The sequence below is a fragment of the Myotis brandtii genome, unplaced genomic scaffold (assembly GCF_000412655.1).
Source record: "Myotis brandtii unplaced genomic scaffold, ASM41265v1 scaffold41, whole genome shotgun sequence".
In the NCBI taxonomy this organism is placed as follows: Eukaryota; Metazoa; Chordata; class Mammalia; order Chiroptera; family Vespertilionidae; genus Myotis; species Myotis brandtii.
In genome coordinates this window covers 1,166,926-1,180,876 of record NW_005365763.1, presented here as the reverse complement: position 1 = coordinate 1,180,876, position 13,951 = coordinate 1,166,926, and the positions used below count along the sequence as shown (strand labels likewise).

The 13,951-nt window shown below is 41.3% G+C and overlaps 1 protein-coding gene across 5 annotated transcripts in view; it reads left to right on the top strand.

Annotated features, from left to right (window-relative positions):
• The window catches only part of PARD3 (par-3 family cell polarity regulator), a 744,562-nt gene that overhangs the window by 560,692 nt on the left and 169,919 nt on the right, over positions 1 to 13,951 (top strand). The window contains exon 23 of one of the 5 annotated variants that reach the window (XM_014545441.1): positions 1,488 to 1,580. The exons of the other annotated variants lie outside the window; for them this stretch is intronic. Within the exon in view, the coding sequence (XP_014400927.1) occupies positions 1,488 to 1,518 (31 nt within the window). The 3' untranslated portion in view covers positions 1,519 to 1,580. Of the gene's footprint in view, positions 1 to 1,487; positions 1,581 to 13,951 lie in introns of those variants that run through there. 5 annotated transcript variants of the gene reach the window in all.

Below are 13,951 nucleotides of genomic sequence, written 5' to 3'. Positions count from 1 at the left end.
TGATTTGCATCTCTCAGATGATTAGTGACTTTGAGCATGTTTTCATATGTCTCTTGGCCTTCTGTATGTCCTCTTTAGAAAAGTGTCTATTTAGGTCCTTTGCCCATTTTTTGATTGGATTGTTTTCTCTTCTTTTTGTTAAGTTGTATGAGTTTCCTATAACTTTTGGAGATTAAACCCTTATCGTAGATAACATTGGCAAATATGTTCTCCCATGCAGTGAGCTTTCTTGTTGTTTTATTGATGGTTTCTTTTGCTGTGCAGAAGCTTTTTATTTTGATGTAGTCCCATTTGTTTATTTTTTCTTTAGTCTCCATTGCCCTAGGTGCTGTGTCTGTAAAGATATTGCTACGGCATATGTATGCTATTTTGCTGTCTATGGAGTCTTATAGGATTTTTATGGTTTCCTGTCTTACATTTAGGTCTTTTAGCCATTTTGAGTTTGTTTTTGTGTATGGTGTAAGTTGGTGATCTAGTTTCATTTTTTTTGCATGTATCTGACCAAATTTTCCAACACCATTTATTGAAGAGACTATCTTGACTCCTTTGTATGCTCTTTCCTCCTTTATCAAATATTAATTGAGCATAATGGCTTGGGTTGATTTCTGGGTTCTCTGTACTATTCCATTGGTCTATATGTATGTTCTTGTGCCAGTACCAGGCAGTTTTGAGAACTGTGGCTTGGTAATATAGCTTCATATCTGGTATTGTAATCCCTCCAACTTTGTTCTTCTTTCTCAGGATTGCTGCGGATATTTGGGGTCTTTTTTTATTCTATATGAATTTTTGGAGTGTTTGTTCTAGGTCTTTGAAATATGCCATTGGTATTTTAGTGGGGATTGCATTGAATCTGTAGATTGCTTTGGGTAATATGGACATTTTAATGATGTTGATTCTACCAATCCATGAACATGGTATGTTCTTCTACTTGTTTATGTCCCATAGATTTTGGATTGTTGTGATTTCATTGTCTTTTTTTACCAGGATGTTTTTTACTTTGATTTCTTTCGTAACCCAATCATTGTTTAATAGCATGCTATTTATCCTCCAAGTGCTTGATTTTTTTCATTGTATTTACTGTAGTTGATTTCTAATTTTATGCCATTGTGATCTGAGAAGATACTTGATATAATTTCTATCTTCTTGAATTGGAAGAGACTTTGCCCTTATTCCAATATGTGGTCTATCTTTGAAAATGACCCATGTGCACTTGAGAAGAATGTATATTCTGTGGCTTTGGGGTGAAATGTTCTGAAGATGTCAATTAATTCCATCTGATCTAGTGAGTCAATTTAGGATTGATGTTTCTTTGCTGATTTTTTGTTTAGAGGATTTATCCAGTGGTGTTAGTGGAGTATTAAAGTCCCCTGCTATGACTGTATTGCTGTCGATATCTCCCTTGATATCTTCCAGAAGTTTTTTTTATGTATTTGGATGCTCTTATATTGAGTGCATATATGTTTATCAGAGTTATATCTTCTTGTTAGAACCCACCTTTTCAACAAGCTCCTCAACTGACTGTGATACTGCCAGCCCATACACCCTTTGAAAAGCACTGCTCTTGGGCTAATGAAAAAACAAATTGGGACTCCAATGTAAGTTAGTTTATTAAGGTCTCTTAATAGTGAAGCTTGTTAAATCCTATATAATAAAAGTCTAATATGCAAATTGTCCCCTCGACTGGGAGTTCGACCGGGAGTTTGACCGCTTGCTATGACATGTGCTGACCACCAGGAGGTGGCACAAAATATGGTGGGCGTCCGCGATGCGGAGCTGGCAGCAGGGGGCAGTGGAAGCGCTGCCGGTCCTAATGGGCCCCGATGAGAGCAGGACTGCAGCAGAATGGTGGAGCAGGTGAGTGGGCAGTGCCAGGCCAAGGCTGGTACGAATGGGGCCCCATTGCCCCACAGATAGCGACCAGCAGCTGCGAAAGGGGACAGGGCCACCACCCAGCTCCCAGGTGCTGAGGGAGCCGGGTGGGGGCGTAATGACTCAGCCGGGGGGTGGGGGGGCACGTGAGAATCTGGGGACCCAGGTGCTGTCCAGGGCCCAGAGGTCAGCTGGGACCTGTCCTTCCATGCCAGATGCTCGCATTTCGATTGCCAGCCAGGCCTAGGAACTGCACCCGTGCATGAATTTTGTGCACCGGGCCTCTAGTAAATTATAATTTCCATATTGGACACAGCTTTATCTTGGCATTAATAAATTTCCATTGTTCACCTATGACTTAATAATCATTTTATTTAAAAGATCAGCCTGTCGTAATATTTGTAAACATTATTGAGTATTTCCTTTTTTAAATTAATTAATTTATTTTTAATCCTCACCTGAGAATATTGATTTTTTAGAGAGAGTAGAAGGGAGGGAGGAGGGGGAGAGAGAGAGAGTGAAACATCAACATGAGAGAGACACATGGATTGGTTGCCTCCTGCTTGTGTTCTGACTGGGATCGAACCTGCAACTGAAGTATGTGCCCTTGACTGGAAATCGAATCCACAACTCTTCAGTCTGTGGGCTAATGCTTTAATTACTGAACAAAACTAGTCAGGGCTATTGAGTATTTCTTGACACCAAAAAATTTCTTTTCATATGAGTTATACAATTTCAATTAAAAATTTTAGTATGCTTTGAATTCTAACAAAGAAATGATGAAATAAATTTTGGTTAATAATGCTTTTTTTTTTTACTTGAGGATACCATGTAATTCATATTTTTATATCCAGATACCAGAGTGTGTAGTGAAAGACAGCTCTAGTAGACATTTGCTAACTGTCACTATACAGTCGTATGCCACCAAGAGTGCATTGTCCTCACATATAATTGAAATAGGTACTGTGCTGCTATAAATCTAAAGAGCAGGAAAATAGTAGGCTACACTCCCCCTGCTTGTTGAGGGCACCTTAATGGAAACGTAAATACTATAATCATATGCTTTTTACATGTCTTTTTACCACTAAAGAGAAAAATGATGATTTTAAATGAAAAGACCTTTGTGAACTTGTTTTTCCATCATTAAAACTGGAATCCAGCTGTGTCAAAAGGAATTCTGCCAAACACAGAACAAAATTACTTTCCTTAGATACAGACAGCTATTAAATGCGTGCTCTTTTAAAAATGTTGGGTCATATAACAAAGTTGTATTTGCTATTCAAAAAGTCAAATACTACTTTATTTACTTATATTTACTTGGTATTATTTATCTCTGCTTTTCTTGAAATGTAAGAAAGTAATTCTCAATGTAGTCAATCTCATTGTTCCATGAGGTTTACATGTTGGAGCTATTGCCATTGCTAATCAACGTGCTCTACCTTGGCCCCTCTCCAGATCCTTAGCTGTCCATTTCTTAACGTGGCCAGCTCCATTCACCTCAGCAAATGTTCCAAACTTTGTTGTTCCCTTCAATATACATCGCATCTTCACACCTACCAACCACCTACATCTGCACCTGGGCTACATCTTTCCCTGCTTCAGAACCAGCTCTGTGAACACTGTCAGATTTCAGCCCTATTCCTGCCTCTCAGCCCTTCCTTCAGCCTGTGCCTCTCTGCTGACACTTCCACATAGCTGGTAAACATGCTAATGTCTTTATCATGTTAAGAAAATCCTTTTTTATCCTCTATTTTCCTCCAATTTTTCCTCTTCACTTATAATCCAAACTTCTTGAAAGATTAATCTAGATTTGATATTGACTGCTGCATCTTCTTTCCCACATCTTGTTTACTCTGGTAGGCAGAATAATAGTTCCCCAGAGATGCCCACACCTTTATCCCTGGAATTGTGAATGTGTTACTTTGTATAGCAAAAAGGACATTGCAGATCTGATTAAGTTAAAGATCTTAAAATGGGGAGATTTTCCTGGAATATCCAGATGGGACCATTGGAATCTTTGTAAGTGAATAAGGGGCCAGGAGAGTCAAAGTCAGAGAGGGTTTAGAGATGCGAGGTAGCTGCTAGCTTTGAGACAAGGATGCAAGTGGATTCTAGAAATTGGAAAAGGCCTGGCTCCCCAGAGCCTGCAGAAGGAACTCAGCCCTGCCCACACTTTGATTGGTCCCAGAGAAACCCATTTTAGACTTCAATCTCCAGAACTATCCTATATAATAAAAGGCTAATATACAAATAGACTGAACGGTGGAACAACCAAACAACCAGTTGCTATGACATACGCTGACCACCAGGGGGTGCGTGCAGAACATGGCGGGCATCAGCAGCAGGCGGCAGAGCACAGAACATGGTGGGCATTGGCTGTGGCGGAATGATAGAGCAGATGAGCAGGGACGCCAGACCAAGGCAAGGCGCCAGTGTCATTGGGCCAAGCCTCTGGTGGTTACTGAAAATTTTTTGCTCTCATGTACCATGGTCCCACCCAGCACTCACACCTGCTGCCGGCGCCGGCCCCACTCCAACCGGCTGCCAGTGCCAGAGCTGCCGCTCACACTCACTGCCAGTGCCCGGCGCTGGCCCCGATTGCTCAGAGCCAACAGCGGGTGCGAGCGGCAGCTGCTGGCACCAATCGCCCCTCAGGGCTTCTCCAACCCCCCTTTTCCTGAGAAGTGATCGGGGCCTGCAGCCACCTCTTGCACCTGCAGCTGGTGCTGGAGCCACTGCTAGCACCCAGTGCTGGTACCGGCCCCAATCACTCCACGCTGTCAGCGGGTGTGAGCGGGACAGGCGCTGTCAGCATGTGGGAGCAGTGGCAGGAGCTGGGCAGCAGGCAGACAGGGGACCAGTGGCCATGGGGGAGGGGCCTGGCGGGGGCATGGAGGATGGGCCAAGACCCGCCCTGTGCTCAACGCAGCATCATGGCCCACAGTTCCTTTCAAGGTGCATGAATTCATGCACTGGGCCCCTTGTAATATAATAAATGTGTATTATCATAAGGCACTAGTTTGTGGGAGCTGGTTATAGCAGTTAGTTTCCTAATGCCCCCTTGATTCCTAATTCAGTAAGCACTGCCGTTCTTTTCATTCCAGATCTCTCTTTGGCATTCTTGAAACTGTTCTCTTAGCTTCCGTGGGTGCTACTGCCCTCTCTTGCTTCCGCCTTCCGTTCTGATTATTTAACCATCTCTTTAAAATTCTCTTCCACTTGCCCCCTAATGTTGAATTCCCTAGGAAAATAGCTGCATACCACTGCTATACCCTAGGTCTGTGGTCGGCAAACTGCGGCTCACGAGCCACATGCCACTCTTTGGCCCCTTGTGTGTGGGTCTTCCACAAAATACCACGTGCAGGCACGCACGTACAGTGCGATTGAAACTTCGTGGCCCATGTGCAGAAGTCGGTATTTTGTGGAAGAGCCACACTCGGGGCCAAAGAGCCGCATGTGGCTCACGAGCCGCAGTTTGCAGAGCCGCAGTTTGCCGACCACTGCCCTAGGTGTTCTTTTGGGTTGGTTTAACTACCGGGTGGCACTGATATTATCCCAGCCCTCTCCTTGAAGCCCAGGTTCCTGGAGCTAAGGACCAGCTGGGAAAGTGTGCTTCCTGTGTCTCTCAGCCACCTGAATGCCTAAACCAAACTTAATTCAAAGCCAGATTCATCATTTTCTTTCCAAACCTCCTGTAGTTTTATGAGCCTAATGTCAGAGAATGCTATCACCACCTACACATCTGCTCAAGCCATAAGCCTTTCTTTGCATCCGGCTTTCCCCCTCGCCCCCCACAGGATCAGTCAGTGACAAGGCTTACCAATTTTACATTCTAAATCACTCCAAATCTTTTCTCTCCTTCATACCACCACACATGGACACTGGCAGTAGTCTCCTAATTTTCCTCCCTGCCTCTATCCCTGCTCTCCTCAAATCCCTACTTCATCCAGTAGCTGAAACTTTCTATCTAAAATAGAAATATGACATCTCATTCCCTAGTTTTAAATTACCCTATGGTAGTTTATTGTCTCTACGATGCAGTCTAAGCCCTCAGCATGGTGTTTGTGGGCTCTAAGACCCCCCTTTTCAGAGTCAGCCCTAATTATATTAGACTACGTCATATTGGTTCATGTCGTACTTTTCTAATAAAGGCTCAGTTTTAAAGTGTAAATCTATACATGTATGAATTAAATGGCTCTGGTGTTATATGTTCTGCAAATGTTAAATCTTGGTGAGTAAAAACAAGTAATCACCATTCATTAAGCTATTCTAATATAGTTAGAGATGCATCAGTGAAATTAAAGGCTGAGGTGACATAAGCAACCCAACAAATGAAATCTTAAAAGTAATGACACCATTAATAAGGTCATGGATAATTGTAAAGCCTTCTTGTTTAATTCTTTTTGTTGATTAACATTGCCTAAAACCACAATTTGTTTGTAGAAGAAATGTGTAATGGGGTTGTTTTTTTATATATTTATTTTAACCTTAAGGAAAGTTTAAATGTTCTGTAGAAATATGAGAATAACAGAAAACTACTTTAGACCTTGATAGCAGTCATCAGGCAAATAGTCTTCCAGCAGAGAGTTTTCGTTTTTGTTTTAGAGTCTTTTCCTCTTCAGGGCACTGAACTTTTGGGTATTTGATGATGAGCTGACCACACTGTGATCAAAGTCTCCTTGAGCTGCTTGGTATTTCATTTGACTTTAGCCTCTAACAGACATGCCAAGATCCTGCTTATCTGAAGGTTGGCATGATAACTCATCTTCTTATCTGACCCAACCGCCTGGTTCTTCCATTACACAGGCCAAACCCATAGATTCAAGTACCAATCTTATTGGTATAGTGGTCTTAGGTTGGTGTTATTTTCTTTCTTACTCCTGCGCAAAGATGAAATATCAATCAAGTACAAATTTAAATTCATGAGGATTTATGTGAAGCCCCGTTGTGAGATGTATTTTCAACTTCTTGGGAGACTTTGTCAAGACTTGAATCTAAAATCCATTTTTATTTTTATTTTTGTTAATCCCCACCCGAGGATATTTTTTCCATTGATTTTTATAGAGAATGGAAGAGGGGGAGGGGGAGAGAGAGACAGAAAGATAGATGAATATATATCAATGTGAGAGAGGCACATCAATTGGTTGCCTCCTGCTTGAGCACGGACCAGGGCTCTGGATCAAACCTGCAACCCAGGTATGTGCCCTTGACTGTGAATCAAACCCACGACCCTTCATTCCTCAGGCCGTTTGTTTGTTTTAAATATTTTTATTGATTTCAGAGAGAAAGGTAGAGGGAGAGGGAGATAGAAACATCAATGTTGAGAGAGAATCGTTGATGTGCTGCCTCCTGCATGTCCCCTACTAAGGATCAAGCCCACACCCGGGCATGTGCCCTGACATTCAGTACCAATTTATGCCTTTGCTTATTAGTTCTACCCAATAAACTGTATAGGGGTTATATTGTGGAATCCTTAGGAATGCAGAGTTTTAAAAATATATGTTCTCAAAATACTTTGGGGCCAGATAAGTGTCTCCAAGATGATTCCTTTGGCAAGGGGCAGGGTAGGTGGCTAGCTCTTTGAGCTTAACTGTTTTACAAATTAGTTTACTATAGTGACTAACTGGGAGGGAGGAAGAAGGGGTGACTGTCACCATTTTCCCCGCAGGAGCTAGGGTGGGCTTATTGGAGACTGGTTGGGCTTTGCCTAGTGATTGCCCAGTGTCCCTCCTTGGAAGGGAAATGTTTGGGAGGGGTATGACAGGATGGGATACTGACAGCTCCTTGGGGCTCTGGGTGCTAGCTGAGGCCTTTGGTGGTGGCTCTGCTTTCCTGAGAGCTGCTGTGTGTGAAGCAGCAACTGTCAAGCCTCTCCAGTCACCGGGCATCACCATTCGGTGGGATCCTGAGCCTCTTAGCCCTGCTGAAGATTTGGAGGAGCTGGGCAACGGGGCAATGGTTTTGGACTCTGCTGGGAGACACCCCCGATTCTTTTGCACTTTCATGTTGTTTAGGTTCAAAATTTGAAGTTGTTTTAAGGGTGTCACTACCTTCTTTTTCACTTTACCTTTTGTATGAGTCTCTAATTAAAGGAAAGCCAAAAGGGTGGGAAAATCATTTCTTCAGGTTCCCCAAAGCTAGTAAGAATGAATATAAATTCATTGTAAAGCTTAGGTAATATTTTTGTAGGTCTCAACACCAACTTAAACTATTGGAAATACTAGCCATTTCAGGAGTATTCAGTAAGTTCATTTGCTTTGGCAACCAGGCTGAGTAAAGAGATAAAAGCTTATAGATTCAAGGTTTGTTAAATCGGGTATTCCAGGTGTCAAATTGAGTTACTAAGAGAATGAGGAGGCCAGGAGGTTTGTGGACTGCTTGCAAAACTTGGAGAAAAACTGAATGATGTTAGATTTAGTGTCTTTGGCATTTCGGGTGGTTAAGAAATGGCCAAGGGGTTAAATCATAAGGAATTTAAAAATAGCCCTGTAAGTGAGGATAATTAAAATGTTTTGATTGACAGTTGAGATTTTAATGGTACCTTATTTCTTGGTGGGGCATGGGGGCAAGTTGATCCTAATCAAAGTTTAGTTGCATAATTGGTGCCCAAACGCCATTTGAAGGAAATGGGACTTTTGTGTTTTGTTTGAATACATGTTACTTAGGCGTTTAAATGAGTTATTTTTTATGCCCTTATAAAAATAAAAAAAATGTGACTCAAAATTGGATTAGGTTACTTGTAACTGAAGGAATTGGCTCATTTAAAACAGTCTCATACCCAATGGATAGATTCCTTTTGTCATACGGGAGTACAATATAAGAGCTCGGATGAAAAACAGTGTTTCTCTTTTTTTTTAAGTGTTTTAATTTATACTTCCTGTATCTATCTGTATTTGGTAATTAGAAAAGTTATTAAGCCCATAGCTCAGTTGGTTAGAGCATCGTCCTCATACTCCATGATTGTGGGTTTGATCCTGGTCAGGGCACATACAGGAGGTAACCAATGAGTACATAAGTAAGTGGAACAAAAAATTGATGTTTAAAAAATGTTATTAAAAGAATCATAATATTTTTAAAAAATAAAATAAATTTACAATAATTTTAAAAGTTAAACAGATATCATTGGGTAAAAAACAAAATAACCTTGGCCTGAATTTGTGCTGCTTTATCTCCCTTATATTAACTGAAATCTTGGTTACCTCCCCAAGAGGCCCACCTGACTCAGCCTCAGGTGATATGAACCTTTCCAAGGTGGAGCCCGGCTGAGCCTGTAACAACCAAAGAGCAATAGGCCACAGAATACTAGTACAGCTCATAATGAAACCCTGGCTATCCTCATGAAATGGAAAATATTACCTTAATAAACTGGACCTGAATCAGTCACTTAGAGTAGTAAAGTAAAATTTTAACTCCAAGTTTGCGTTAAATTCTAGTGTCACTTTGAATTCTTAAAGAAGTTTGCAAAAGAGGGTGTGTGGCATGCAAATGGAATTGGGGAATGCTGGGGAACATAGGCTATCAGTGGAACAAGTTATGGACTACACAACTCCAGGGATTTCCATAGAACTACTAATTATTATGGATTTGGACAGTTATGGTGATTTTTGTGTCAGATGGAAGTCAGTGAAGTTTTTCTTTAAATTTCACCAAGTCATTGTGTGGTCTGTGGGGGAAAGGAGGAGGACCTAGATAAATGACTTAAATTCTATATACTTATAATTCAGGCACAGAAGACCTTTTTTGCTTGTTTGTTTTTGCAAGCTGCAGTAGCAAAATTTTTAAAAAGCACCTGCTTTGTAACAAAATAAAGCTGAGGATACTTATTTATAATTATTCTCTTTTTCTTCCATTTCCTTCTTTTCTACAGTTTGTATATTTAAGCTTTGTGAAATAACCAAAGGCTTAAACTCTTTGAACAAGGCCAAAGTTCTTGTGCATGTTTGTATTCCAGCCTCTGTGACTGTCCTGGGAGGTATTCGGCGGCTGCTGCGTGCCAAGGATTGTGGAAGGTGTCTGGGTCACAGAATGACTCACCTCCCAAGTTCCACTCACTTGGTGCCACATGACAGATCACATGCAATATGTTGTACAAAGAATGATGGGAATGAAATAGGATTCTGAGAATATTGACTCAGAGAAGAAGGGGCTTCTAAGAGGTAGTGTGCTTGAGCTAAAAGGGTCAGAGCTATGTTATGTATACTATATATAATATGCCTAGTTTTTGACTTTGAACTCACAGTATAGTTTAATTAAGGTGCTGGATTTATGTATTGCTGGTGAATATTAAATATGGTGAACACTTTACTCTGTAAATTCCTTAATACCTCCAGCCCCTAAAAGTCACTGGCAGAACTGGTATGACTTTTCTTGAGTGTCTGATGTTTTGAAAAGTTTTATGGGATTTCAGCAAGTAAGGCATGCTCAGCCTCTGAAGCTCTTGGTGTCTTGAACCCTCAAGCAGGTGGGGCAGACACGAGGAGATGCTACAACCCCATTAGGTAGCATCTGGTTTGGGCTGGAGGGTACCGTGTGTCCAGGATTCAGGTGCCATAAGTGACAGCTGTAGTTGGTGATAGTGTCTTTATGGATCAGTTCCAAAGTAGGGATGTGAGAATATTAATGTCTTTAATATGGTATCACTCTAAGCATTTGAGGAATTTAAAATTCTTGTTAAAATTTTTGTTTTGGGTATTCATGACTATAAATGACATGCGAATTACAGTATTGCTAGGGCCTGCAGGCTTCCCTGGAGCACGGAGGGAGAGGGAACTACATGAGTCACTGGCAGTTATCAGATGAGCATCTGCTAGACACAAACTACTCACTAAGCCAGTTCAGAAACCTTGGTGGAACTCATAAAGTCATGATTTAGTCAACATCTTCTTTCTAATGTTAATTCTAAAGAATCTCATTTGCTTCTGGGAGAGTCCCATTAATCTTCTTTGTAATGGGTGAATTCAAAGAGCACCATCCTATTTTCTTTTAAAGATCAGAACATCTGAATTGTGTTGGTTGTTATAGAAGATAGCTTTTATATTAGATCAAGGCAAACTGGTTGTAGGTGTAGTGTGGCCCTTGCTGACTGAGTGGCTTTACACTGTCCAATAATCCTGGCATACTTATAGTTGAAACAGTATGTTGGTTGACTTTCAAAGGGCAGGCAGTGCTCTGATTGTTTACTATTATTGTGTGAGGGTATTACTTCCCCACTTTTATATCTGGATACCAATAGAATTATTTCAAGCTACACGGATGAATCTGTTAGAAATCTTGTAACAAGAATATGGCCTGCAGATGGGAAACCCTGCTTGAGGATTCAAGACACCAAGAGCTCTAGAAGCTGAGCGTGCCTTATTTGCTGAAATCCCATAAAACTTTTCAATATACATCCTGATTTTTAAAAAAGAAGATGCCAAGGAGTGCAGTTACTATAGGACCATTGCTCTAGTTTCCCACACAAGTGAAGTGATGCTTGAGGTGATGCAACAAAGGCTTCTACCTTAGAGAGAGCCAGAAATGCTGGACAGTCAAGCTGCATTCAGAGAAGGAAAAAGCACTTGAGATCTAATTGTGAGCATTCACTGGATAATGGAGTGCCACAAAGACTCTCAGAAAAAGGTTAGTCTATGCTTTGTAGACTATAGTAAAGCCTTTGACTGTGACCATCATGAAAAGCTCTGGGCTGCTCTGAAAGCAGTGGGCATGCCTCAGCACTTGATTGTCCTAATGTGTAACCTGTACTGTGGACAGGAAGTTGTTGTCACAGAATATGGAGACAGAATGGTTTCCTGTAGGCAAAGGTGTCAGGCAAGGGTGCATTTTATCTCCCTATCTGTTTATCTGTACACAGACCATATCATAGAAAAAACTAGGCTAGACTCAGAGGAAGAAAGAGTGAAAATTGGTGGAATAGCAATAATTTAAGATATGGGATGACATCATCTTAATTGTGGAAAGTAAGTGATTTGAAACTTCTGATGAAAGTGAAAGAAGAAAGTGCCAAAGCAGGGTTGCATTTGAACATTAAAAAGACAAAAATCATGACTACAGAAGAAATACACCCTTTAACAGTGAAGATATTGACATTGTTAAAGATTTTACCTTGGTTCAGTCATCAATGTCAGTGGAGACTGCAGCCAAGAAATGAAAAGAAGGCTGAGACTTGGAAAGGCAGCAAATGAAGAATTAGGAAAGATCACCGAGAGCAAAGATGTGTTATTAGAAACCAAGACTAAGGTCATCCACCCTCCTATTTCTAATTACTGTGTACAGATGTGAAAGCTGGCAGTAAAGAAGGCTGAGAGGGAAAAAATGGATTCACTTGAAATATGTTGTTGGAGGGTAGTTCTGTGGATACTAGAAAGACAAACAAGTGGGTCCTAGAGCAAATTAAGCCTGAAACATCTCTGGAGGTAAAAATGACAAAAATGGAACTGTCCTACTTCAGGCATTTCCTGAGAAGGTAGGGTTCTTTGGAACAGATGGTGATACTGGGGGGAAAAAAATAGAAGGCAGCAGGAAAAGAGGAAGAACAAATATGAGATGGATTCAATCCATAAAAGAAGCCACAGGCATGAGTCTACAGGAGCTGATCAGGGCTGCTGAGATAAGACATTGTGGATGTCACTCATTCATAGAGTCTCCGGGAATCAGAGCTGACTAAACGGAATGTACGTCACACACACACACACACACATGAGAGAGAGAGAGAGAGAGAGAGAGAGAGAGAGAGAGACAGATTTTGAAAATGTTTAAAAGTAAAGTCACAATGCCAATACAATTCACATGTATGTACAAATGGGTTGGATGAGATTGCATTCCTGAGGGATAGAAACTGTGGTAAAAAGTAGCAAAGTTTCCTGTAGGCACTGGTGATAAACTCCACCATCAAGGGAGAACTCGGGCCTGAGACAGATACAAGCCAGGGCTCTGCCACTTTCCTATCACAGGACAGGTATGTGGAGTCAGGTGTCTCTTATTTTTACAAACTGAGGCCCTTCTTTAGTGTTTTCTGGGCTCTGGGCCATGCTTGCACATGGCCACCAGGGTGACTTTTCTTATGTGGGCTTCCTGCTTTCCCCTTCTCTGCTAACAGTGGGAAGGAGGGGAGCAGAGAAGATGGTTGGTTAGGGAGAGGAAGATGGGCCAGGTGACAAGTTGGTTTGCATTCCAAGCAAATTCTGGGCCAACCATTGCAGGAGCCTGAGCCCTTAGGAGGGAGAGTCACAATGCTTCTAGGTGGAATGCCATGCTGTCTGGAGCACTCACCTTGGAAGAGCCCAGCTGCCTCTGAGGGGGCCTGGCTTTGTCCTCACAGCAGCTGTGGGGGAGGGTGGTGCGGGCAATGCCACCAGCAGTGACTACAGCTAATTGATATGAGGAAATACAAATAATTTAAAATCTCAACTTTGCCTTCCTTCTCCTTGAACTCTCTAACTGCCTTTCCTGCTCTGTTTCTTACTAGTGCTTATGATGTGATGATGTGGCATCTCCACTCTTTAAAGTTTTGTTTGCCAGTCATCTCCAACAACTAGAATGAAGTTCCATTTTAATGTAGGACTTTTTGTCTCTCATCCATAGCTATATTCCAGAGCCTGACACATAGGTATTCAATTATGTTAATTAAATAAACAAATGTGTAAACCCAAGTCTTCATCAGCATAGCAAACACCATTTATGGAGTGTAGTATATGATAAAGAAAAATGGAAGCTGTATTTATTTATTTTTTATTTTTATAAAATAAATCTTTATTGTTCAGATTATTACAGCTGTTACTCCTTTTTCCCCCTATAGCTGCCCTCCACCCAGTTAACTGCCCCCCCTCTGCCTTTCCCCCCCCCCACTCTCCTCATCCATAGGTGTATAATTTTTGTCCAGTCTCTTCCTGCACCCCCACACCCCTTTCCCCTGAGAATTGTCAGTCCACTCCCTTTCTATGCCCATGATTCTATTATATTCACCAGTTTATTGTGTTCATAAGATTTTTTATTCACTTGATTTTTAGATTCACTTGATAGATATGTATTTGTTGTCACTTTCTTGTTCATAATTTTTATCTTTACCTTTTTCTTCTTCTTCCCC